Source organism: Mustelus asterias, chromosome 11 (genome assembly GCF_964213995.1).
Source record: "Mustelus asterias chromosome 11, sMusAst1.hap1.1, whole genome shotgun sequence".
Lineage (NCBI taxonomy): Eukaryota > Metazoa > Chordata > Chondrichthyes > Carcharhiniformes > Triakidae > Mustelus > Mustelus asterias.
Genome location: NC_135811.1, coordinates 66,760,989 through 66,786,665, shown reverse-complemented (window position 1 = coordinate 66,786,665; position 25,677 = coordinate 66,760,989). Strand labels below are relative to the sequence as shown.

General features: G+C 43.0%; 1 protein-coding gene across 3 annotated transcripts in view; it reads left to right on the top strand.

Moving 5' to 3' along the window:
* The window catches only part of LOC144500569 (protein TANC2-like), a 1,073,639-nt gene that overhangs the window by 864,997 nt on the left and 182,965 nt on the right, over window positions 1–25,677 (top strand). For all 3 annotated transcript variants that reach the window (XM_078223699.1, XM_078223697.1, XM_078223698.1), the window contains one exon: window positions 24,251–24,384. In XM_078223699.1, the coding sequence (XP_078079825.1) occupies window positions 24,251–24,384 (134 nt within the window). The remainder of the gene's footprint in view (window positions 1–24,250; window positions 24,385–25,677) is intronic.

The window sequence follows — 25,677 nt, the reverse complement described above, 5'->3', positions numbered from 1 at the left end:
AAGTGTGAGCTTTAGTAACAATGCATTAGAATACAGAATCCAAGACACCCCACCTCAGTCTCAACCAGAACTGTCTGAAGAGATAAAAGCACAACTTATATTTCAGGAACATCAGAAAACAAAGCGTGGCATAGCACCACTTACAAGGGGATTATAATAAAGGGGATAATTCAAATGAAAAGCTTAGTCAAAGGGATGGGTTTTTAGGAGTAATTTAAAGGAGGAAACCGAGGGAGGGGAGTAGGGAGAGCTCAGGCCGAGGCAACTTCGTGCACAGCTGGCAATTGTGGAACAATTAAAATGAGGATGCCAGAATTAGAGAAGCACAGAATTCTCAGAGGGTTGTGGGGTTAAGGAAATTACAAAGATAGGGAGAAGCAAAGCCATGGAGGGATTTGGAGATGAGGATGAGAAAATAAACAACGTCTTGTTTTTAGATTGAGTGACAATGTAGGTCAGCAAGCAGAGGAATGATTGGACAATGAGAGTTATTGTGAATTAAGACATGAACAGCAGAGTTTTGGATGATCCCAATTTATGGAGGGCAGAATCTGGGAAATCAGCCAGGAGTATATTGGAATAGTCAAGCATCTTGAGATAACGAAGACATGAGTGAGTGTTTCAGCAGCAGATGAGCTGAGGCAAGAATGAAGTCAGGTGATGTTACAAAGGTGGAAATAGGTGTTGATAGAAAATTGAGAACAGAAGTTAATCCCGGGGTCCAATATGACATCAAGTTTGTGACAGACTGACTTAGTCGCAGACTCTTACCAAGGACAGAGATGGAGTTGGAAGTTAGGGAAACAGGGGCTGAAAAAAATGGCTTCAAGTTTAACAATATTTAATTAAAGGAAATTTCTGCCCATCCGGAATTGGATGTCAGATAAGCAGTCTGATAATTTAGCAACATTGAAGGTGTCCAGAAGGTGGAGGTGCCGAGGTAGAGCTGGGTGTCATCTGTGTACATGTGCTAACTAACACTCTGCTTTTGAATGGTGTTGACGAAGGGCAGCATGCAAATGAGGAAGAAGAGGTGCCAAGGATAGCTCCTTGGGGACACTAGAGGCAATGATACATGAGCAGGAAGAGAAGCCATTCCAACTGATTCCCAGGCTATGAACAGATGGAAAAGAATGGAACAAGATGAGAGAAGTCCCACCCAGCTGGACAATAATGAAGAGTTGTAGGAAGAGATTTGTGTGGTCAACCATGTCAAAGGCAGCAGACAGGTTGAGAAGGAAAGGAAGGGAAAGTTTACCTTTGATACAGGATGCCATTTGTGACTTTGTAAGGAGTGTGGTGATTGACAAATCAGAGAGGACAACTTAAGATAAAACACCACTGAACATCAAGCCATTATCTCCAACACCATCACCGACCTCATTTCCTCCGAATGCCTTCCCCCCACAGCTTCCAACCTCATAGTCTCCCAACCCTTGACAGCCAGCTTCTATCTACTTCCCAAAATCCACAAAAAGGGCTGTCCTGGTAGGCCCATTTTGTCTTCATGCTCCTGCCCCACTGAACTTATTTTCTCTTATCTTAACTCCACCCTCACTCTTCTGGTCCATTCCCTCCCCACCTACATCTGGGATTCCTCTGATGCCCTGCGTCATATTGACAGTTTCCAGTTCGTAGGCCCTAACTGCCTCCTATTCACCATAGATGTGCAATCTCTCTACACCTCCATCCCACACCAGGACGGCCTGAGAGCTCTTTACTTCTTTCTTGAAAAGAGGCCTGAACAATTCCCATCCACCACCACTCTCCTCCACCTGGCTGCACTTGTTCTATTTCTCAACAGTTTCTCCTTTAACTTATCCCACTTTCACCAAATCAAAGGAGTAGCAATGGGTACCTGCATGGGTTCTAACATAGAAACATAGAAACCCTACAGTGCAGAAGGAGGCCATTCGGCCCATCGAGTCTGCACCGACCACAATCCCACCCAGGCCCTACCCCCACATATTTACCCGCTAATCCCTCTAACCTACGCATCTCAGAATTCTAAGGGGCAATTTTTAACCTGGCCAATCAACCTAACCCGCACATCTTTGGACTGTGGGAGGAAACCGGAGCACCCGGAGGAAACCCACGCAGACACGAGGAGAACGTGCAAACTCCACACAGACAGTGACCCGAGCCGGGAATCGAACCTGGGACCCTGGAGCTGTGAAGCAGCAGTGCTAACCACTGTGCTACCGTGCCGCCCTACTGTGCTACCGTGCCACCCTACTGTGCTACCGTGCCGCCCTCTAGCTACGCTTATCTTTTTATGGGGTATGTGGAACATTCCTTGTTCCAGGCCTACCCAGGTCCCCTCCCACAACTCCTTTACCGGTACATCGATGACTGTTTTGGTGCCGCTTCATGCTCTTGTCCAGATCTCTCATAATTCATCAACTTCACTTCCAGTTTCCACTCCTCCATCACCTTTACCTGGTCCATCTTAGTCCCTTCCTTTCCCTTCCTTGACCTTTCTGTCCATTTCCAGCAATAGACCATCTGCCAATATCCATTACAAGCCCACTGACTCCCACAGTTATCTGGACTACAGATCTTCACACCCTACATCCTGTAAGGATTCCATCCCTTTCTCTCAGCTCCTTCGCCTCTGTCACATTTGTTCCAATGATGCCACTTTCCAAAGTGGTGCTTCTAATATGCTTTTTCCTCAACCGTGGATTCCCATCTGCAGTTGTCGACAGGGCCCTCCACAGCGTGCAGTCCATCTCGTGCATCACGACTCTCATCCCCTCCCCTCCATCCCAGAACTAGGATAGAGTCCCCCTTGTTCTCACATTTCACCCCACCAGCTTCCACATGCAAAGCATAATCCTCCCCCATTTTCACCAACTCCAGCATGATGCCACCACCAAACACATCTTTCCTTCACTCCCTCTGGTCAGCATTCCGCAGAGACCGTTCCCTCCGAGATAACCTAGTCCACTCCACCACTATACCCAACACCTCTCCCGTCACTCATGGCACCTTCCCATGCAATTGCAGAAGGTCTAACACCTGCCCCTTTACTTCTTCTATGCTCACCATCCAAGGTCCAAAACACTCATTCCAGGTTAAGCAGCTTCACTGGCACCTCTTTCAATTTGGTGTATTGTATTCGCTGCTCCCAATGTGGTCTCCTCTATATCTGAGAGACTAAGTGTAGACTGGGTGATTGCTTTGCTGAGCATCTTAGGTTTGTGCTCAGTCAGGACCATAACCTTCCGGTTGCTTGCCATTTTAACACACAATCCCGCTCCCATGGCCACATGCCTGCCCTTGGCTTGCTGCAATATTCCAGTGAAGCTCAACGTAAACTGGAGGAACAGCATCTCATCTTCCGGCTAGGCACTTTACAGCCTTCCGGTCTCAACATCGAATTCAACAACTTCAGATGATTAGCTCTACCCCACCTAGACCCCTTTGTTTTCATTTTAGTAACATTTTTTACTGTTCTCTACCTTTAATTTCTTTATTGTCTTTCTTCCCCCTCCCCCCCCCACTCTTTCCCCTGCTTCATCCCCTATTTCTTACCTTTATTCCCTCTTTGCTTCCCCTTCCCCCTTTTCCAAAATTTTTTTTCCCCCCCAACACCCACCCACCCACACACACGCACACACATCATTTGTCACAGCTTACCCTCTGATTTCAGCTTTGCTGCCTTTTGGCCATTCATACCCTTTATTCTCTCTATGGACAGCCATTAGCAGCCTTTTCCCTGGTTTCTGTGGCTATGACTCATCTTTCATTCCCTCACCCTGCAGTATAAATATCTCCCACTTTCTAAGCCTTTTAGCTTTGACAAAAGGTCATCTGGATTCGAAATGTCAGCTCTTTTCTCCCCTTACAGATGCTGCCAGACCTGTTGAGATTTTCCAGCATTTTCTCTTTTGGTTTAGGATAAAATGCTTTGAAAGAAAGGTCAATGACCTAAAACATTGCTTGCTTCTGCACAGAATGCTGAGAAGATGTTTCCTATGGTTCGTGAGTCTAGAACTAGGGACAAGATTTTGCACCCACCGCAGAATAAGGGGTCAGCCATTTAGCACGGAAGTAAAGGGAAATTTCTTCATGCCAAGGGCTGTGGAACTTTGAAGTTCTCTACCCCAGAGAGCTTGGATATATCTTGAGTATGCTCAAGGCAGAGATTGATAGATTTTTAGATACTGAGCTAATTAAGAGATGCGGGGATAACGTGGAAAGATGAAGTTGAGGTAAAAGGTCAAACTTTATGGTATTGAATGTCGAGCAGGCTTGAAAGGCCAACTCCCGCTCCTGTTTCTTATGTTCTTAGTTACTGGTTATTGATTAGTTTCATTATGCAGTGGAAGTGGATCATCTGCCAGTGTTTCCAATCAAAAGGTTAGAAAGATAATAAATTTAAAAGAGCCTGAATTTAAATACGAAACATTTGAGCATTGTTATAGTATAGATGATTCAAAACTTACAAAGAAATTCAAATTATTTTGGCTTACTTTGAAGCAATGAGAAATGATATAAAAAATAGTTCAAGGATTGCTTGATTTCATATGGGCAATATTCAGTTAAGATAAGGAAACTGAGCAACACTCCTAAACTGAATAGTGTTAAGCTATTAAGGTTCACTAATAAGGTCAATATTATAATACAGATACATGGCTTATGTGATAACTTTAAATGTTTCCATGTGGTGCACCAGGGTGGAGTTATAGTATACCCAATATGGAGCTGAAGTTGCATGAGACTCCCTCTTAGAGGTGGTCTTAGACCTCACAACTTCAGTATGTTTGGGAATCAGATCAATGGCCTCGTCATTGAGTTACATAACTGTTCTGCATTGATATGTATAAGAAAAACCAATTTTGACAGTTTCGTTCATGCTGTTTGGATCTATAGGTTGATTTGTTGCAGTTAATTTTCACCCACCTTGTTTTCTTCCACAAAATTCATGGCTTGTTTTGTCTAGACACTTAAGTAAAATAGTGAGCTTCTGTTAACCCTTTCAATTGATACCTGTCAGGCACAGTAAACAAATTCCAATGTACACTTGAGTATGAAGCACAAGCTTACTAACATAGACTCGAGTCATCACACAAGAATAAATCTCTGGTGAATGAGTGGATATCTATTAAAAACATTGGGAACAGGTTGGACGAGTACTTAAGGTTCAACTAAGGTAAGAAATATAAAAATGTTCTGGCATACATCAGCTGGAAAATTAAAGTGGAGATGAGGAAAACATGTTTGGAGAGCTCTAATGACAAATTTGCCCTTAGGCTGGGTAGCAAGCCAAAAAATATACTAGAGATGCTAAGGGATATGGTAAAGGGACATAACGAATATAACAAAAGAGAACCAAAACATTCTTCTAATAGTATATTCACAAGAGGATATTGTGAAAGAATTAAAATGCTAAGCTAACTGAATGGAGTTCAACCTGTTCGTGAACGAGGTGCTAAAATGACCACTTAGTGATTATTGGCTTTCTCTCCAGCTTTGCAACTCAGCTACCTCTCTAACTCCCCTTTCTATCGATCATTTAGCTAGTTCAGAATTTACAGGCATTATTTCTCTTAGGGCTCACTAAATTTAGTTCTGGATGAATTTTTCATGCTATATTTTATCAAAGGAAATTGAGATTTTCTGGATGGGCTGAGAGGTTGAAAATGAGTAAATACTTCTGGATGGGTTAAATATACCCCAAATTTATCAATATGATTTATAAAGCAGTGAAGGCTTTTTGGGGGGAGCCAATAAACATTGAAGAGGTTCTAACAAATTGGAAACAGGCAAGTATAGTTTTTGTGTTCCCAGACAACAATGCAATGATTCAAGAAAGTATCTCACCACTACCTTGAGACCTAGGGAATGGTCAATATATGCTGACATTTCCAGAATTACCCACAACGGGAGGATTTAAACTAGTTTGGCAGGAGGATGGAAACCAAAGCAAAGGTGAATTAACTGAAGGGAAACCAGAGAGTAGGGCCAGTAAGACTCAGAGAAACAGCAGGCAGGGTGTGGTTGCTGATCAAAGAGGGTCTGGTGCACTGAGGTGCATTTGCTTCAATGCGAGAAGTGTAACAGGTAAGGCAGATTAATTTAGAGCTTGGATTAGTACTTGGAACTATGATGTTGTTGCTATTATAGAGACTTGGTTAAGGGAAGGACAGGATTGGCAGCTTAACATTCCAAGATACAGATGTTTCAGGCGGGATAGAGGGGGATGTAAAAGGGGTGGGGAGTTGCACTACTGGTTAAGGAGAATATCTCAGCTGTACTGTAGGAAGACACCTCAGAGGGCTCATACAGCAAGGTAATGTGGGTAGAGCTCAGGAATAGAAAGGGTGCAGTCACAGCACTGGGGGTTTACTATAGGCCCCCAACTGCCAGCGGGAGATAGAGGAACAGATATGTAGACAGAGTTTGTAAGGAGAACCCAGGAGGGCTTCTTGAAACAGTATGTAGATAGTCCAACTAGAGAAGGGGCCATACTGGACCTGGTATTGGGGAATGAGCCCGGCCAGGTGGTCGATGTTTCAGTAGTGGAGCAGTTTGGGAACAGTGACCACAATTCAGTAAGCTTTAAGGTACTGATAGATAAAGAAAAGTGTAGTCCTCAAGTTAAGGTGCTAAACTGAGGTAAGGCTAATTACAACAATATTAGGCGGGAACTGAAGAATGTAGATTGGGGCAGATGTTTAAGGGCAAATCAACATCTGGCATGTGGGAGGCTTTCAAGTGTAAGTTGATAGAATCATAGAAACCCGACAGTACAGAAAGAGGCCATTTGGCCCATCGGGTCTGCACCGACCACAATCCCACCCAGGCCCCAGCCCCATATCCCTACATATCTACCCACTAATCCCTCTAACCTACGCATCTCAGGACACTAAGGGCAATTTTTTTTTAGCATGGCCAATCAACCTAACCCGCACATCTTTGGATTGTGGGAGGAAACCGGAACACCCGGAGGAAACTCACACAGACACGAGGAGAATGTGCAAACTCCACACAGACAGTGACCTAAGCCGGGAATCGAACCCAGGTCCCTGGAGCTGTGAAGCAGCAGTGCTAACCACTGTGCTACCATGCCAGGGATTCAGGACAGGCACATTCCTATAAGGATGAAGGGTAAGCATGGCAAGTTTGGGGAACCTTGGATAACGAGAGATATTGTGAGCCTAGTCAAAGAGAAAAAGGAATTATTTGTCAAGGTTCGGAGGCTGGGGACACACAAAGCAAATGTAGAATACAAGGAAAGTAGAAAGAAACTTAAGCCAGGAGTAAGGAGGGCTAAAAGAGGTCACGAAAAATCATTAGCGAGCAGGATTAAGGAAAATCCCAAAGCTTTTTATACATATATAAAGAGCGAGAGGGTTGGCTTACTCAAGGACAGGGAAGAGAATCTATGCATGGAGCCAAAAGAAATGGGCGAGGTATTAAATGAGTACTTTGTGTCAGTATTCACCAAAGAGAAGGACTTGGTGGATGAAAAATCTGGGAAAAGGTGTGTAGATAGTTTGAGTCATGTTGAGATCAAAAAGGAGGTATTGGGGTTCTTGAGAAACATTAAGGTAGACAAGTCCCTAGGGCCTGATGGGTTATACCCCAAAATACTGAGAGAGTCAAGGGAGGAAATTGCTGGGGCCTTGAGAGAAATCTTTGTATCCTCACTGGCCGCAGCGGAGTTCCCAGAGGATTGGAGAATCGTCAGTGTTGTTCCTTTGTTTAAGAAGGGTAGCAAGAATAATCTAGGTAATTACAGGCCAGTGAGCCTTATGTCAGTGGTAGGGAAATTATTGGAGAGGATTCTTCAAGACAGGATGTACTCCCATTTGGAAATAAGTGGACATATTCATGAGAGGCAACATGGTTTTGTGAAGGGGAGGTCATGTCTCTCTAACGTGATCAAGTTTTTCAAGGAAGTGACGAAGATGATTGATGAGGGTAGGGCAATGGATGTTGTCTACATGGACTTCAGTAAGGCCTTTGACAAGGTCCCTCATGGCAGACTGGTGCAGAAGATGAAGTCGCATGGGATCAGAGGTGAGCTGGCAAGATGGATACAAAACTGGTTCGGTCATAGAAGACAAAGGGTAGCAGTGGAAGGTTGTGTATCTGAATGGAGGACTGTGACAAGTGGCGTTCCTCAGGGATCAGTACTGGGACCTTTGCTGTTTGTAATATATATAAATGATTTGAAGGAAAATGTAACTGGATTGATTAATAAGTTTGCGAACGACACAAAGGTTAGTGGATTTGCGGATAGCAATGAGGACCATCAGAGGATACAGCAGGATATAGATCGGTTGGAGGCTTGGGCTGAGAGATGGCAAATAGAATTTAATCCAGACAAATGTGAGGTAATGCATTTTGGAAGGTCCAATACATATAGGAAATGTACAGTAAATGGCAGAACCCTTAAGATTATTGATAGGCAAGGGATCTGGGTGTACAGGTACACATGTCACTGAAAGTGGCAACGCAGGTGGAGAAGGTAGTCAAGAAGGCATATGGCATGCTTGCCTTCATCAGCCGGGGCATTGAGTTTAAAAATTGGCAAGTCATGTTGCAGCTTTATAGAACCTTAGTTTGGCCGGACTTATAGTATTCAATTCTGGTCGCCACACTACCAGAAGGATGTGGAGGCTTTGGAGAGGGTACAGAAAGGATTTACCAGGATGTTGCCTGGTATGGAGGGCATTAGCTATGAGGAGAGGTTGGAGAAACTTGGTTTGTTCTCACTGGAATGACGGAGGTTGAGGGGCGCTCTGATAGAAGTCTACAAGATTATAACGGGCATGGACAGAGTGGCAGCAAAGATCTTACAAAGAGAGCATTATAGTTTTGCAAGTTTATCAGGAATGATGAAGTTCACTGTCAACAAATGCAAAATAATGCATAGATTGGAAATAAAATAAAAGGCAAATGTGGATGAGATGGAAGCCAGGATAGAAGGTGAAAGAGATTTGATGATGTTAGTTGTAATTTGCTAATGTATGAGGCAGCAATACATGAAAGTGGTAGATTACTGAGTAATGCTAAACAAATAAGTCATTTCATACTCCTCAAAGGTCATGCTAAAGCTGGACAATGCCCTGGTTAGTGTGTATCTCCGGGGCTGTTGATAGACAATGCAAAAATGAGAAATGGAGCTGATCCCCAATATCAGAGGGAAGAAATGTGAGGGACTAGGGCTCAATTAGAATACATAAAGGTAAACTTATAGATATGCAATTTACTTAACAGGATATATAAAATATAGCAGAAACAATATGCTCAGATATATATTAGGGTGAGAGAGCACATGCTGAGGATTGTTAAAGCCAGGTTTGGGACAGAAGCCTTCACAGTTAAATTTACAATTAGAACAGGTTGCCAGCAGAGTTGTTGAGGCCAGACAGTGGGCACATGAATAATTTGATGCTATGTTGGGAAGATCAGGTATTCAGGATGAATAAAATAAGACAGGTCAAACCAATCTCCTGACATAACTGGAACTTGATCAAAATATTTTCAAGAATGATTGAATTTATTTTTGCCAGACCATCATCGTTGTTCCACTTGTTTGGGTAGTCATTAACCATTGTGAGTGACATTTTCAGTAATAAGAAAGATTTGAAGCAGATGCGTGTTTAATAAAATTTAAATATTCTGTCTAAAACAAACTTCAAATTCAATAAGCTATACTAGGAGACTCCTGCAAATGCAATGTCTGGCTCAAGAGCAGATGCCTATTTTTCACCTTGCAGAACCACAAATATGTGGTCCGGAGCCAGAGTCCCATGGCGTGCATGGAATTGCTCTTGGTACAAAGCTATATTCTGAATGTTTGAATTTCATTTTTATACAAGGTGTCCATATCTGTGACTTGATATTGATAATTCTCATAAAGCTGAACTTTGACCAATTCTAAATATGAATATTACATTTAGTGTCATCAAGACTGTTTCTAGATGTTACTGAAATATTGCGACTCTGTCACACAGACTTTTGTATGCTTGGGCTGCAGCTGTCAATTTTGAATAAACTTTGAGTTTGTCATCTTTTCAGGTAGTTGCATACTCACTCAGTTAGTTAGATGGCCAGCATGTGGTTCAGAATAACACCATTCTCTCCAGTTGTGTTTCAAGTGTAGGATCAAATGTTTCTGTTCTGAAGCCTTTAGACTCAAAGGATGGCATCAGTGATCACATGACTGGAAAACCACAGTGCACAGACACTTCCCAAAACTTCCTCTTTTTAAAAAAAACATAAAAACAACAAATAAATCAACCTGCATATCCTGTTATTTGCAGTTGCAGGTTACACACATACATGGTCGACGTTGAAAATCACTATACAGAAAGCTGTTTATTTTAGTCTGTCCCACTTTCATCTGTTCCTGCACAAATGTTGCGCACACAATCTTTAAAGCATCCAGGTCTTCTAATGGTATGAGGGTGTGCTGTTATTAGCTGTTCATCTGGTGTCCACTCATTCCTGGGGCCGTATTGTTTCTCCAGGGAATGTCACTGTGTGACCAGTGTTGCTGCTGACCTATTACCTTTGTTGGGCAATGGTTGACGCTGGGGCTGCTGGTCATTCCGTTCTTTGTGTGGTTAGTGAAATCACATCTTCCTCATCAGCTGTCTGATGTTAAAGAGCAGCTTCTCCAATTGCACTTATAAGTCAGCAGTTACAAAATATATCTGATTGTTCATTTTGATTGTATAATTGAGGTGACCTTTGCATTCTGACCGGCACTCCAACTCACAACTGTGGCAACGATCTAGCAGCTTTATCAAACGGATATTTGGCTTTCTGTTGTTTTATTATGATTTTGTCACTCACTCCTGTTAGAACTGGTTTCAGTAGTTTTTTAGCCATTGGATGAGTAGTTCGAATGCAATGCCACATTCGTCACTGAACTGGGTTGCTTTCCATTCCTTCCATAGATATGTTTCTTCAATCTAAAATCACGTTGTACACTTTTGCGCTGGATCTACTCAATTTCTTGGTGATCCCATTGGCAATTTTCACTGCTGCCTCAGTCTTCACATTTAACTAGGATGGTGCGGAACGATGTGTCATGCTGTATTTCCCAATCATTCACAAAGAGCCCGAATTCTTCACACATGAACCAGAGGATCAGTGTCACTCAACCTAATGTCTGGAATGCTGATACAACTGAAGTGCATTTTCAGGCATTCTACAATCTCACTGATAGTCCATCATTGACATCAGCTGTAGTCTGAATAGTAGTCTGTGACAAAATAATCAGCTCCAGTGAGACTGAAGAGGTTTACTCCATGCTTTGTCCATGGTCTGTCTGGGATGTCTTGAGTAATGAGCAATTCTTTAGCTTGATGTTCATTACAAGCACAGCACTAGCTGATGTGGTCATTGATCTCATTGTTCATGTTTGGCCAGTAGAGCACTTCTCTTGCCATACTCACATTAGACTCAATTTCTTGAAAGCTTGCGTGGATATGCTTCAGCATCACGTTCCTCATTTCCTTAGGGATGATGACGGTAGTTTCTTTTGACAAGATGGTATCATGGGCAATCACATCATCTTTGTATGCCCAACACAGTTTCATAGCAACAGGCTTTGATGTTTTCAGACTTAACTGTCATCACTACTTCCTGCATCACTTGGAAAGTTGCATCTCATTGATCTGAGCAAGATGCTTGTCTGTCAGATTCAATGTCAGTGTTGGGTTGATGACTTTCAGAGCATGTCATGCTGTTGCTTCTCATTGAATCTGGAGGATTTCACACTCTACTAGCATTAGCAACTTTCTTCAAAGGGAGTGCAGCTTTTGACAGCATGTTGGCGATGTACATCTGCCTCCCCTGCTTGTACTTCACTTCCAAATGATACCTCTGCAAAAGAAGCAACAGGCCCAACATGTTCCCTCTAGCGTAATAGGAAGGTGTAACAAACCCAGAGAACCATGGATGACCAGAGACTTTCAGGATACAATGAGAACAAAAAGAGAGGCTCTTAACAAATGTAAGGGGAGTAAGTCTGTGGAGGCATTAGTGGATTACAGCTAGTGCTGGATGGAGCTTAAGATATCAATTAGGAGAACAAAGATGGGATATGAGAAAACTCTGGCTGGTGAAAGTAGGGAAAATCCTAAGATATCCTGTAAGTATATCAATGGGAAGAGGATAACCAGGGAAAGAGTAGGGTCCATTAGGCACCAAGGGGGAAATCTGTGGGTGGAGGCAGAGGACATTGGTAGGGTGTTAAACGAATATTTTACATCTGTCTTCACCCTTGAGAATGAGGAGATAGTTATGGAACTCAGGGGGGTGAGACTGTGAGGCACTGGAGAAAATTTTCATAGGGAGTGACAAGGTATTGCCGGGCTTAAAAGTGGACAAATCTCCAGGTCTGGATGAATTGTATCCCAGGTTGTTGTGGGAGGAAAGTGCAGGGGCTCTGACCCAAATTTTTAATTCCTCCCTGGCCACCGGGGAGATGTGATGTGGAGATGCCGGCGTTGGACTGGGGTAAACACAGTAAGAAGTTTAACAACACCAGGTTAAAGTCCAACAGGTTTATTTGGTAGCAAAAGCCATTTATATAAAAGCTTGTGTGGCTTTTGCTACCAAATAAACCTGTTGGACTTTAACCTGGTGTTGTTAAACTTCTCACCGGGGAGATGCCAGAGGACTGGAGAACAGCTAATTTGGTCCCACAATTTAAGAAAGGTTGTAGAGGCAAGCCAGGGAACTACAGACCAGTGAGTCTCATGTCTGTGGTTGGGAAATTACTGGAAAAGATTATGAAGGAGAGAATCTATCTATATTTGGAGAGGCAATGTTTGATCAGGGATAGTCAGCATGGTTTTGCCAGAGGGAGGTCATGCCTAACAAATTTGATTGAATTTTTTGAGCATGTAACCAAGTGTGTGGATGAGGGTAGTGTGGTTGATGTAGTTTACATGGATTTCAGCAAAGCCTTTGACAAAGTCCCACATGAGAGACTTATTACAAAGGCTAATGCACATGAGATACAGGGTGATCTGATGAGGTGGATTTATAATTGGCTTAGTGTAGGAGACAGAGGGTGGTGACAGACGGCTGCTTTAGTGGCTGGAGGCCAGTGACCAATGGATTGCCACATGGATCCGTGCTGGGTCCGCTATTGTTCGTCATTTATATAAATGACATGGATGACAATGTAGGGGGTAGGATCAGTAAGTTTACCGATGACACAAAGATTGGCCAGGTGGTTAACAGTGAGATTGAGTGTCTTGGGTTAGATATAAACAAGATGGTCAAATGGACGGATAAGTGGCAGGTGGAATTTAACGCTGAAAAGTGAGAGGTTCTGACTTTGGAAGGAGTAATTTGACAAGGAAGCATACTATTAAAGGTCTAACATTGGGAAGTTCCGAAGAACAAAGGGACCTTGGCGTGTTTGTCCATAGATCTCTGAAGGCAGAAAGGCATGTTAATAGGGTGGTGAAAAAGGCATATGACGCACTCGGCTTTATCAATCGGGGTATAGATTACAAAAGCAGAGAGGTCATGATAGAGTTGAATAGAATTTTGGTGAGGCCATAGCAGGAGTACTGTGTGCAATTCTGGTCGCCACATTATAGGAAGGACGTGAACGCACTGGAGGGGGTGCAGAGGAGATCCACCAGGATGCTGCCTGGAAGGAGTATTTAAGTTATTGAAGAGAGATTGGATAGGCTTGGGTTGTTTTCATTGGAGCAGAGAAGACTGAGGAGTGACCTGATTGAGGTGTTCAAGATTATCAGGGGCATGGACAAGGTGATAAGGAGCAGCTGTTCCCCTTAGTTGAAAGGTCAGTTACGAGGGGACACAAGTTAAAAGTGAGGGGTGGGAAGTTTAGGGGGAATTTGAGGATAAACATTTTTACTCAGAGGGTGGTAACGGTCTGGAATGAGCTGCCTGGGAGGGTGGTGGAGGTGAGATGCCTCACATCCTTTAAAAGATATCTGGATGAGTACTTGGCACGCCATAACATTCAAGGCTATGGGCCAAGTGCTGGCAAGTGGGATTAGGTGGGCAGGTCGGGGCCTTTCATGCGTCGGTGCAGACTCGATGGGCTGAAGGGCCTCTTCTGCACTGTAGTATTCTGTGATTCTGTAATCCTTTTCAGACGCTTTGGGGTAGCAAGAAACGATTTGAGAATGCTGCTTTGAAGTGGCTTATGTCTCCCCAGCAGGTACTGATTAACATACAAGTAAAAATAATAGCCAGGCACACACGATCTGTGTGTAGTATCATTCATTTTGTGATAATGCTCTGGATGCAGATGTAACTGGTTATCTTTGCTGCATGAGAGTTGCTCCAGTCCTGTCTCATTGTCATCACACTTCAGGGTAACATTATCATTGACATTGTAGTACCTCAGCACTGGAATTGTCACCATTGGTTGTTTGATGCAAGTGAATGCCGCTTGTTATTCTGCATCTCCACATCATGTTATTCTGTTTCCCAGTGCCACTGAACATACTTTGCAATGTGCTTGTGTAGAAATTCACACTCTGACAACAAATTGGGCAAGAATTTTGCTAGGTAGTTTCACAAATCCAGCAAATCATTGCAATGCCTTTATATCTGTTGGATGCAGCAGCTCTGCTATATCTCTCACTTTATCAGGACCACTGCTATCTAGAAGGACAAGGGCAGCAGACACGTGGGAAGACCACCACTTGGAAGTTTCCTTCCAAACCACTCACCATCCTTTCTTGGAAATATAGCACCATTCCTTCACTGTTGCTGGGTCAAAATCCTGGAACTCCCTCCCTAATAGCACTTTGTGTGTACCTACACCACATGGACTGCAGAGATTCAAGAAGGCAGCTCACTACCACCTTTCAAGGACAATTAGGGACGTGCAATAAATACTGGCTGAGCCAATGACATCCACATCCCATAAATGAATTAATATTGTCACTACATGACCTCTTGTACTTCAGTCATTTTCAGTTGCAGTTTTTTCTTGCTTGACTCCAGTTTTATCCGGCAAGCTCTCTCCAGCCGTCTCACTAAATTCTGACCATGGTCTGCAATGGCTTCTTTCAACATTTCTCCACATCCATAGACTAACAAATCTTCCACGGTCATGTCTACTGGAAGATCATTATCTATCTCGTGTTAGATACTCTTCCGGAACAGTAGAAATACCAAATTGCATGTGAAAACCCTGTACCTCCCAAATGGGGTCCAAACCATAGTCAGGAAACTTCTGCTTTTGTCCATCTTCACTTTCCAGTATCCATCATTCGCATATTGCATAATAAGGACTTTTTTACATGACAAGCTGCAAAAAAATTTCTTCAATGGCTGGCATGGGGTAGTGAGATCTGTTAGAGGGCCATACTTCCTTTTCTTCTGTTTCTATATTGTCCTGTGCTGTTAAGACCTGAGGCCTCTCAGCATAGGGCAAAGCTTCATCAGTTCCCTCATTAATACTCTCCAGCTGATGATTAACAAGCTCAGAGTTTTCTTTATATGTAAGTAGCTTTCTTGAGAGTAAGTTTCTCTTCTCTCAGTAGATGTGCTCTCACGATCGGATCTCTTGTTCATAAGACAGTCGTATCTCTGAGATTGTCCTTTATTTGCACAACCTCTCAAGATTAAGCTAGACGGCTCAGTACAGTCACATGCTAATTGATATTCTCCGTATTGAATTCTGATGTAAAACATAAAGGCCGGAATTTTACTGCCCCACCCGCTACGGAAATCAGAGTGGGTGAGGGGTGGACAATGGAAAGGTCCATTGACCTCAGGTGGGATTTGATGGTTTCGGGATGAGTAGAGGGTACAAAGCAGGTTTTCAAGGCCTCCAAAGTTTCACTAGCTTTTCTGTTCCTCCATGAGGTCTAGGGTGCGATACGGCTTGCAGTATCTCCAGCACTGCTAACAGAGTTGCTGCTCTTATTTGTTCAGATTTCTTGTTTAGCTCTGTAGCAACTTCATAGTTCCGCCATTGAGATCGGAAGAATTTCTAATTCATTCTCAAATCTACCCTTATCCTTACAGGCACAGGTACTCTGGAATATTCAAAGTTAAGGAATCTCTGCAGTGCAGAAGGAACTGACTCACTGAGCAGTCAATGTCCTGTGTGAAGTTGCAGACTGAAATTTTAATTATTCTCTGCTTACAGCGGCTGGCTCTCTTAGTGATCAAAAATCCACCAAATTTCAGCTGCATGCTCCAAGTGATGGATCAAACGGCTTCTGCTCTCAAACCTTCATATACAAATGATGACATCAGAGGTCACATGATTATGACAAGCCATCATGCAGAAAGGCGCTCTGAACAAACTGGGACTTGTCTCCTCACCCTGCCCTGAAGAGTGGAAGACAATAGCAAAGCACATAGACAAAAACTGCCATGAAAATGGCTCAGGTCGAAGCAAACAGTGAGACAAGGAATAGTCCCTGGCAGAATACACATGACATGAGTTGCACACTCCGTACTCATGGAATACAATAGAAATTTTACATCTTAAGGGTTTGAAAATTATAGTACACTCTTAAAATCAAACTCCTACTATATTTTTCTCCACTCTTGTTGTTATGACTTATTGATAAGGATTCAAGTAGCTCTCCATGTCTTTGTTCAAATAGCTCTTTTTGTCCTTGAGCCCAGATAGCAAGTATTGATTGCTTGTTTATCCAATTGCTTGTTTATCCACAGTGGATATGACAGCCACTAGCTCAAAGCCCACATGTGCTCTTTCCAGCATCACGAGGGAAAAACCATAATGCATTTTTCTTCTCTGCTCACCTTGCTACACTAAGCAAATCTTAAAATTGATTCTGCCAGTACCATTTGTGTGTTTTACTTTGGTCAGGAACAAGCTGAGCTTTCGTACAAACCAGCAATTAAATGTTGGTATTTCTAGTTTGTGCAGAATGTCCGTCGGTATCAGGAATCTGTGCAATTCCTGGAAATACTGTTTTCCACCTTCTTCCGTCAGGAAAAAGATACAAAAGTCTGAGATCATGTACCAACCGACTCAAGGGCAGCTTCTTCCCTGCTGCCATCATACTTTTGAATGGATCTACCATATATTAAGCTGATCTTTCTCTACTCCCTAGCTATGACTAACACTACATTCTGCACCGTCTCCTTTCCTTCTTCCCGATGTACTCTATGAACGGTATGCTTTGTCTGTATAGCGCACAAGAAACAATACTTTTCACTGTATACCAATACATTTGACAACAATAAATCAAATCAAATCCGAAAGTCATGATGTGTGCAGTAACTTGCATGCGCAAGGCTACACAGTGCTGGTTCTTTAGAAACATAGAAAACTACAGCACAAAACAGGCCCTTCGGCCCCACAAGTTGTGCCGAACATATCCCTACCTTTTAGGCCTACCTATAACCCTCCATCCTATTAAGTCCCATGTACTCATCCAGGAGTCTCTTAAAAGACCCTATTGAGTTTGCCTCCACCACCACTGACGGCAGCCGATTCCACTCGCCTACCACCCTCTGTGTGAAAAACTTCCCCCTAACATTTCCTCTGTACCTACCCCCCAGCACCTTAAACCTGTGTCCTCTCGTAGCAGCCATTTCCACCCTGGGAAAAAGCCTCTGAGAGTCCACCCGATCTATGCCTCTCAACATCTTATATACCTCTATTAGGTCTCCTCTCATCCGACGTCTCTCCAAGGAGAAAAGACCGAGCTCCCTCAGCCTATCCTCATAAGGCATGCCACTCAATCCAGGCAACATCCTTGTAAATCTCCTCTGCACCCTTTCAATCTTTTCCACATCCTTCCTGTAATGAGGCGACCAGAACTGAGCACAGTACTCCAAGTGGGGTCTGACGAGGGTCTTATATAGCTGCATCATTATCCCCGGACTCCTAAACTCAATCCCTCGATTGATAAAGGCCGGCACACCATACGCCTTCTTAACCACCTCCTCCACCTGCGGGGCCGATTTTAGAGTCCTATGGACCCGGACCTCAAGGTCCTTCTGATCCACAGAAGCCACACCTGCAATTTCTAAGCAAAAACATAAGAACTAGGAGCAGGAGTAGGCCATCTGGCTCCTCGAGCCTGCTCAGCCATTCAATAAGATCATGGCTGATCTTTTCGTGGACTGAGATCCACTTACCCGCCTGCTCACCATAACCCTTAATTCCTTTACTGTTCAAAAATTTATCTATCCTTGCCTTAAAAACATTCAATGAGGTAGCCTCAACTGCTTCACTGGTTAGGGAACTCCACAGATTCACAACCCTTTGTGTGAAGAAGTTCTGTCACCCCGTCCTAAATCTGCTTCCCCTTATTTATTAGTAGGCTTGCCGACTAATTCCAATGTTCCTAACAATTTTCAAATCATCGCCAAATATAAACAGGGCAAGTTTGAAACCTGGAAAACTTTCTTGTATTGCAGAAGATTTTCCTTTGTGAGCATTCTGCTTAATAAATGTTGTCCTTTATTGTTGGAGCATTGAACCTTCACTGGATTATGGATCCACCACTAACAGTGCTGAATGCTGTGTCCATTCTGTGATGAGAGAGGCTACTCCCAAGGAAAAGGAGATAACAACTAACTCTTTCCATCTGCAGATAATCTGTTATCTTCCAGAGCTGCTGTGACTAATTCCAAATTAAATAAATCATTGCAAATTTTATTAGCTGGCCTGCAGCAACTTTGTCACTTTTTTATTTGTTGTTGTGGCAACATTCTCTTCCTTGTAATTTAAACTTTACATGTAATCGCTGATGTTGAGATTCTCAACTCTTAATCCATAATATTTTTCACTGTCAGTTGGTTAGTGCTGGTCAGCAGGCCTGTAAAAGCGAGCAACCTCTCTGTAAGAAGTATGCTATCTGTACCATATCAAAATACCATGCAGTATTGCTGCACAATTCCATATAGCAGCAGCTGATCTTCATTATTATAAGTTAGCATTCCTGCTGTGATTTTAGCTTGTTTTTAACCCTTTGATTGTCAGTTTCTTCTGGAAAATTGGAGGGCACATTTATCCATTACCTTCTAAAGTTATTTTCTTTACATTTACAATATTGGGTACCGTGAAAATGAATTAACAAGCATGATAAAGGTAAGTGCTTCACTGACAACTTGATGAGTAATTATGACTGGGATTCAGGTTCCATATGTTCACTGATGACACCCAGTTCTATTTCACTTCCTCTGTGTTATCAGACTTCTTGTTTGCCATCCGGTCCTGGATGAGTTGAAATATTCTCCAGTTAAACATTGGAAAAACCAAAATGATCATCTTTAGTCTACGCCAGAAACTACATTAATTGCCACTGATTTCATCTGGCCATGTCCCAGATTGAACCGATTGTTTCCTTGCACTTTGAGCTGAACCGAGCTTCCGAGCACAGGATAAAGACCTATGACTTGCACCATTCTATCACCTGTCTCCACCCCTGCCGCTGCTTGTTTCCTGAAGACTTAGCCATTCCAATGTACTTATGACCAGCCTCCCTTCTTCAACCCTCCATAAATTTTGAAAGCATCCAAAACTCTGCTCCCCATATCTTAAGTCCCATTCACCCTCACCCTTGTGCTCACTGACCTTCATTATGTTCCTGTTCCCCAATGCCTCCAATAACAAAATCTCCATGTGTTCAGATCTCTCCTCAATCCTCCCTATTACTGTAATCTCTAGTTAACCTAAGTTTAACTCCGTAGACCATGCTAAACCAACTCTGGCCTCTTCCACTTCCTTTTTCTTATAATCTGTGGCCGTAGCCTGCGCTGGATCAAGCTGAACACTGGAATTCTCTTCTTGAATCCCTGTAGGTCTTTGCCTCTCTGTCCTCCTCCCTTCTTTAAAGCTTACCACTTTAACCAAGCTATTGGTCAGGTCTGAATATCTCATTTTTGCCTGAATGCACGCATGTGAAGCACCTTTGAAAGTTTTACAAATAAATGCAATTTGTTGTTGTACCCATCACACCCGAGCATGAGTTTGCATTTTCACGAGAGGAAAAAAGTTGAGTCAAAAAATGAAATGGTTGATGAAGTAAGGTTGTATGTGGACTCTGGTGCAATTGTGATGTATGTTGTAAAACATGATTCAAGAGCTGCAGTTTGCCACAAAGTGGGCTTACCAGTTCTTGGCTAAGTTAGCAACTGGAGGCATTGAACAGAAAGAAGGTGGTACTTCACAACTGAGACATGAGAATGAACTCAATTCACTGAGAGACACACTTACGATCCTCTTGGGATTAGTTTCAGAGCAATTTTAGCAGAACTCTATAATTAATTACCGATCTGCTTGTGAGGATCACATAGTGAGTGGTGTAAATGGACTTACAGGACTGAAGTTATGATGTGGATATTATTGTCTTGTGTACTCGATATTACGTTCATAGTATTACTCTATTCAAACTACAATTTCAATAGCTTCTTGGTTTTTTTCTTAAATTTGGTGCTGTAGTTTAGGATAATGAGTCTATTCCCATTAAGGTATTAGCCTTTTCTCTCCTCCCAGAAACTTTGCTTCAACTCACATTGAGTTCTTTATAATGTAGAATATCGTCAAATGGAACCTGAATGCAGGTATCAAGAAGGTGTAGTATATCTTGTTATTTTTGGATCTAGTAGCAAAGTGTCAACGCACTGTCAATTCTCCAATCATACAATTTCCCTGACTACAATCACTGACTGGAGTTAATCTTTTTTTGCCTGCGTTGCTTAATAGAAATCCACTGAGATGGACAGAAGAATGATGGTATTTACAAAATCTGAAGTGCTCCCAGTTAGCCTGTTAGAAGCATATGACATATGCTACTATCTATTTGATTGAATCGTCTGACTGTGAGAGTTGTCTGCAGCTTCCTTCAATGCAAACAGTGCCTCATCTGCCTATAAGTGATGCACCCTTCACCCTCTTCAGATGTATATTTGTGTTCATAGCGTGTTTGTATGTTTTGTAGTTTTAGTTTCTAATTTTTTTGTGCGAGATGCTCCAAATCTTCAAACTTATTGACATGATACTTGGTCCATTTTATTTGCAATCAGGCCAGATAATTGCTGAAAATCATTGCCTGTTTATAGATGGCAATTACTTTTTAAAAATTCATTCATGGGACATGGGTATCACTGGCTGGCCAGCATTTATTGCCCATCCCTAATTGCCCTTGAGAAGATGGTGGTGAGCTGCCTTCTTGAATTGCTGCAGTCCATATGCTGTGGGTTGTCCCACAATGCCGTTAGGGAGGGAATTCCAGGATTTTGACCCAGCGACTGCGAAGGAACGGCGATATATTTCCAAGTCAGAATGGTGACTGGCTTGGAAGGGAACTTGCAGGTGGTGGTGTTCCCATGTATCTACCGCCCTTGTCCTAAATGGAAGTGGTCGTGGGTTTGGAAGATGCTAAGAATCTTTGGTGAATTGCTGCAGTGCATCACTGCTGCCACTGAGCGTTGATGGTAGAGAGAGTGGATGCTTGTAGATGTGGCGCCAATCAAGCGGGCTGCTTTGTCCTGGATGGTGTCAAGCTTCTTGAGTGTTGTTGGAGCTTCACCCATCCAGGCAAGTGGGGAGTATTCCATCATATTCCTGACTTGTGCCTTTAGATGGTGGATAGGCTTTTGGGAGTCAGGAGGTGAGTTACTCGCCGCAGTATTCCTAGTCTCTGACCTGCTTTTGTAGCCACTGTGTTTATGTGGCGAGTCCATTTGAGTTTCTGGTCGATGGTGACCCTGGGGCGGCACGGTGGCACAGTGGTTAGCCGCACTGCCTCACAGCGCCAGGAATCCGGGTTCGATTCCCAGCTTGGGTCACTGTCCATGTGGAGTTTACACGTTCTCCCCGTGTCTGCTCCGGTTTCCTCCCACAGTCCAAAGATGTGTGGGTTAGGTAGGTGGGTCGTGCTAAATTGCCCCTTAGTGTCAGGGGGGCTAGCTAAGGTAAATGCATGGGGTTATGGGGATAGGGCCTGGGTGGGATTGGGTGCAGACTCGATAAGCCGAATGGCGGCCTCCTGCATTGTAGGATTCTATGATTCTATGATGTTGACAGTGGGGGATTCAGTGATGGTTACATCTCTGAATGCCTCTTATTGGCCCTTAATCAATATTCTAATTCAGACATGAGGGTAAAGGTTGAAACATTAAAAAAAACTTTCATTCAAATTCTAATGGATATTCATTCATTGAAACACTCTTAAAAGATTTCTATCTGATATAACTTGAATGAAAACTCCTGCTCGTGCTGGTAGTTCATGATGTTGGGTGGGCTTTTCCACTCAACCTGCCATCTGTTTGGCAGGATCCTCTGGCCCTGTTGTTGTCAATGGGGTTTCCCGTTGAACACACCCCTTGCCGCTGGAAAATCGGCAGTGGGGGTGTGCCATCAGCAGAACCTGAAGATCTCACCAGCATGAACAGCTGGAAAGTTTAGGAAATGAGTGTCCTACATTTGTAAAAGTACTAAAGAAGAAAGAAAATTACAGCACAGGAACAGGCCCTTCGGCGCTCCAAGCCTGCACTGACCATGCTGCCCAACTGAACTAAAACCCCCTACCCTTCCAGGGACCATATCCCTCTATTCCCACCTTGTTCATATATTTGTCAAGATGCCCCTTAAAAGTCACTACCGTATCCGCTTCCACTATGTCCCCCGGCAATGAGTTCCAGGCGCCCATCACCGTCAATGTAAAAAATCCGCCTCGTACATCTCCTTTAAACCTTGCCTCTCGCACCTTAAACCTGTGTCCCCTAGTAATTGACTCTTCCACCCTGGGAAAAAGCTTCTGACTATCCATTCTGTCCATGCCTCTCATAATCTTGTAGACTTCTATCAGGTCGCCCCTCAAACTCCGTCATTCCATTGAGAACAAACCAAGTTTCTCCAACCTCTCCTCAGAGTTAATGCCCTCCATACCAGGCAACATCCTGGTAAATCTTTTCTGTACCCTCTCCAAAGCCTCCACATCCTTTTGGTAGTGTGGTGACCAAAATTGAACATTATATTCCAAGTGTGGCCTAACTAAGGTTCTATAAAGCTGCAACATGACTTGCCAATTTTTAAACTCAGTGCCCCGGCCAATGAAGGCAAGCATGCCGTATGTCACCTTGACTACCTTTTCTATCTGCGTTGCCACTTTTAGTGACCTGTGTACCTGTACACCCAGATCCCTTTGCCTATCAATACTCTTAAGGGTTCTGCCATTTACTGTATATTTCCTATCTTTATTAGACCTTCCAAAATGCATTGCCTCACATTTGCCCGGCTTAAACTCCATCTGCCATCTCTCCGCCCAAGTCTCCAACTGATTTATATCCTACTGTATCCTCTGATGGTCCTCATCGCTATCCGCAAATCCACCAACCTCTATGTCGTCCACAAACTTACTAATCAAACCAGTTACATTTTCCTCCAAATCATTTATATATATTACAAACAGCAACGGTCCCAGCACTGATCCCTGAAGAACGCCACTTGTCATAGCCCTCCATTCAGAAATGCACCCTTCCACTGCTACCCTCTGTCTTCTTTGACCGAGCCAGTTTTGTATCCACCTTGCCAGCTCACCTCTGATCCCATGCGACTTCACCTCCTGATCCAGTCTGCCATGAGGGACCTTGTCAAAGGTCTTACTGAAGTCCATGCAGACAACATCCACTGCCCTACCCTCATCAATCATCTTCGTCACTTTCTCGAAAAACACGATCAAGTTAGTGAGACACAACCTCCCCTTCACAAAACCATGTTGCCTCTCACTAATATGTCCACTTATTTCCAAGTGAGAATAAATCCTGTCTCGAAGAATCCTCTCCAATAATTTCCCTACCACTGATGTAAGGCTCACCCGGCCTGTAATTACCTAGATTATTCTTGCTACCCTTCTTAAACAAAAGAACAACATTGGCTATTCTCCAATCCTCTGGGACCTCCCCTGTCGGCAGTGAGGATACAAAGATTTCTCTCAAGGTCCCAGCAATTTCCTGCCTTGCCTCTCTCAGTATTCTGGGGTATATCCCATCAGGCCCTGGGGACCTGTCCATCTTCATGTTTCTCAAGAACCCCGTTCCAGAACTGTTGCAGAACATGCAGTTATGATTCATTACTATGGTTAAGAAATGCAGTATTTAGACTCTGCATCTGGCCCATGTTGCATTTGCTGCAGGAGTGTGTGATGCTCACCGTGGCTGGGAATGGGGACAGAAGACATGAGAGACAGATAAGTAAAGAAATCCTTACTCAAACAGCATGAATTGCAAGCTTGTCTGTATTTGCTCTCCTAATATTCTGGTATTCTTTTCACTCCTATAGATGTAGAAGGTAGCAGGGATCTACCACTTACCCAGCCACCTCAGGCCCACCCCTCTATTGCCAGTGGGAGCTGCCCAAGCACGCCTGAACTTCGCCGACGTCAGGAGGAAGCTATGAAAAGATTGGCCACACAGGTATAGCTGACAGATAAAGTGAGATGGGAATTGAATGCTGACTCACTAATGTTGGAGGTTTATTTTTCATATTGGCCGTGAAACTGTTCCTGCTCAGGTTTCGAATAATAATTTAACAGCTGTTAAATGCCATCAGCTGGATGTGCCTAGAGTGAAAATGGTTCTAATCGATAAAACTTGGCTCATAATCGATCATTTAAAGAAGATAAATTCAAGTTACAAAATATTCTTTTTGCTCTATTATAGACAACTTTATATTTTACATGACATAATAAAACCTTGTATCGACTCGAGCAAAATGCCCATTAGAGGTCACATAAATCCGTTTGCTATCTTACACTCATGTCTTGTTTTATCTTGCATGCAAAATAACACGTACATAGATATAAAAACTACAGCTTAATTTTTCAATCTGGAAAGGACTTGCTATATTTCGATATATTTTTCCTTCTTGTTTTAACCCCTCAGTTACGCTAATACTATACATGCAATTCATTTGATGGAGTTTGTTTCTCTTTTTAAAAAAGCTCTCAGCTCACAGCATCCATATTTGTTTAAAATTGCATTTATTCTGCAAATGTTTATGCGAATACAATTTGTTCGATTTATACGATGACCTCTATAAATTATGTAACAAGAATTTTCCATCCACGTAGTGACTTCTTGCCCCGTTGTTTTGAGCTCTACTATAATAAAATTGCAGTCAGTACTTTGTACAAATTGTAATCCCACACCAGTTAGAGGGGTTTAAGTACACAAAAAGTAATTTAGCATTATTTTCTGAATTATATTTGCTTTGTTATTCAGTATACTTCTATAAGGTATAGACTAGTAAGCATGATTGTTTCTGCCTGAATTGAGCAGCGAGTGTCTTATGATGTTGTAACTGGCAATTTTCAAATTGACGTTAAGGTTATTGTTTTTGTGTCCAATATAGATGACTACCCATTTTAAACATGATTATTTTAAGTGGGTATAAGTGGTGCGGGTGGTATTTGGAAATGGTTATCTCTCATCAGTGAAGATAATGCTTTATGTTTATGATTCTGACGCTGACATCGTCAGAAATCCGGCGCTGGGGAGATGCTAGAGAGCATGCATGCCCAGTGCAGGTCCCGCGCATCGGGCGCTGCTTGAATCTCCCAGCCCCCTGCGCTTAGAAATTAATGCAGCGGGATGGGAGAATCGTCCTCCACATCTTCGTTTTCAGACCAACCATGTTTTCATCCCATCCTCATTTCATCTGTCCTTTTCTTCAACCTTCCTACTCTCTGAGATATTTAGGTTCCTAGA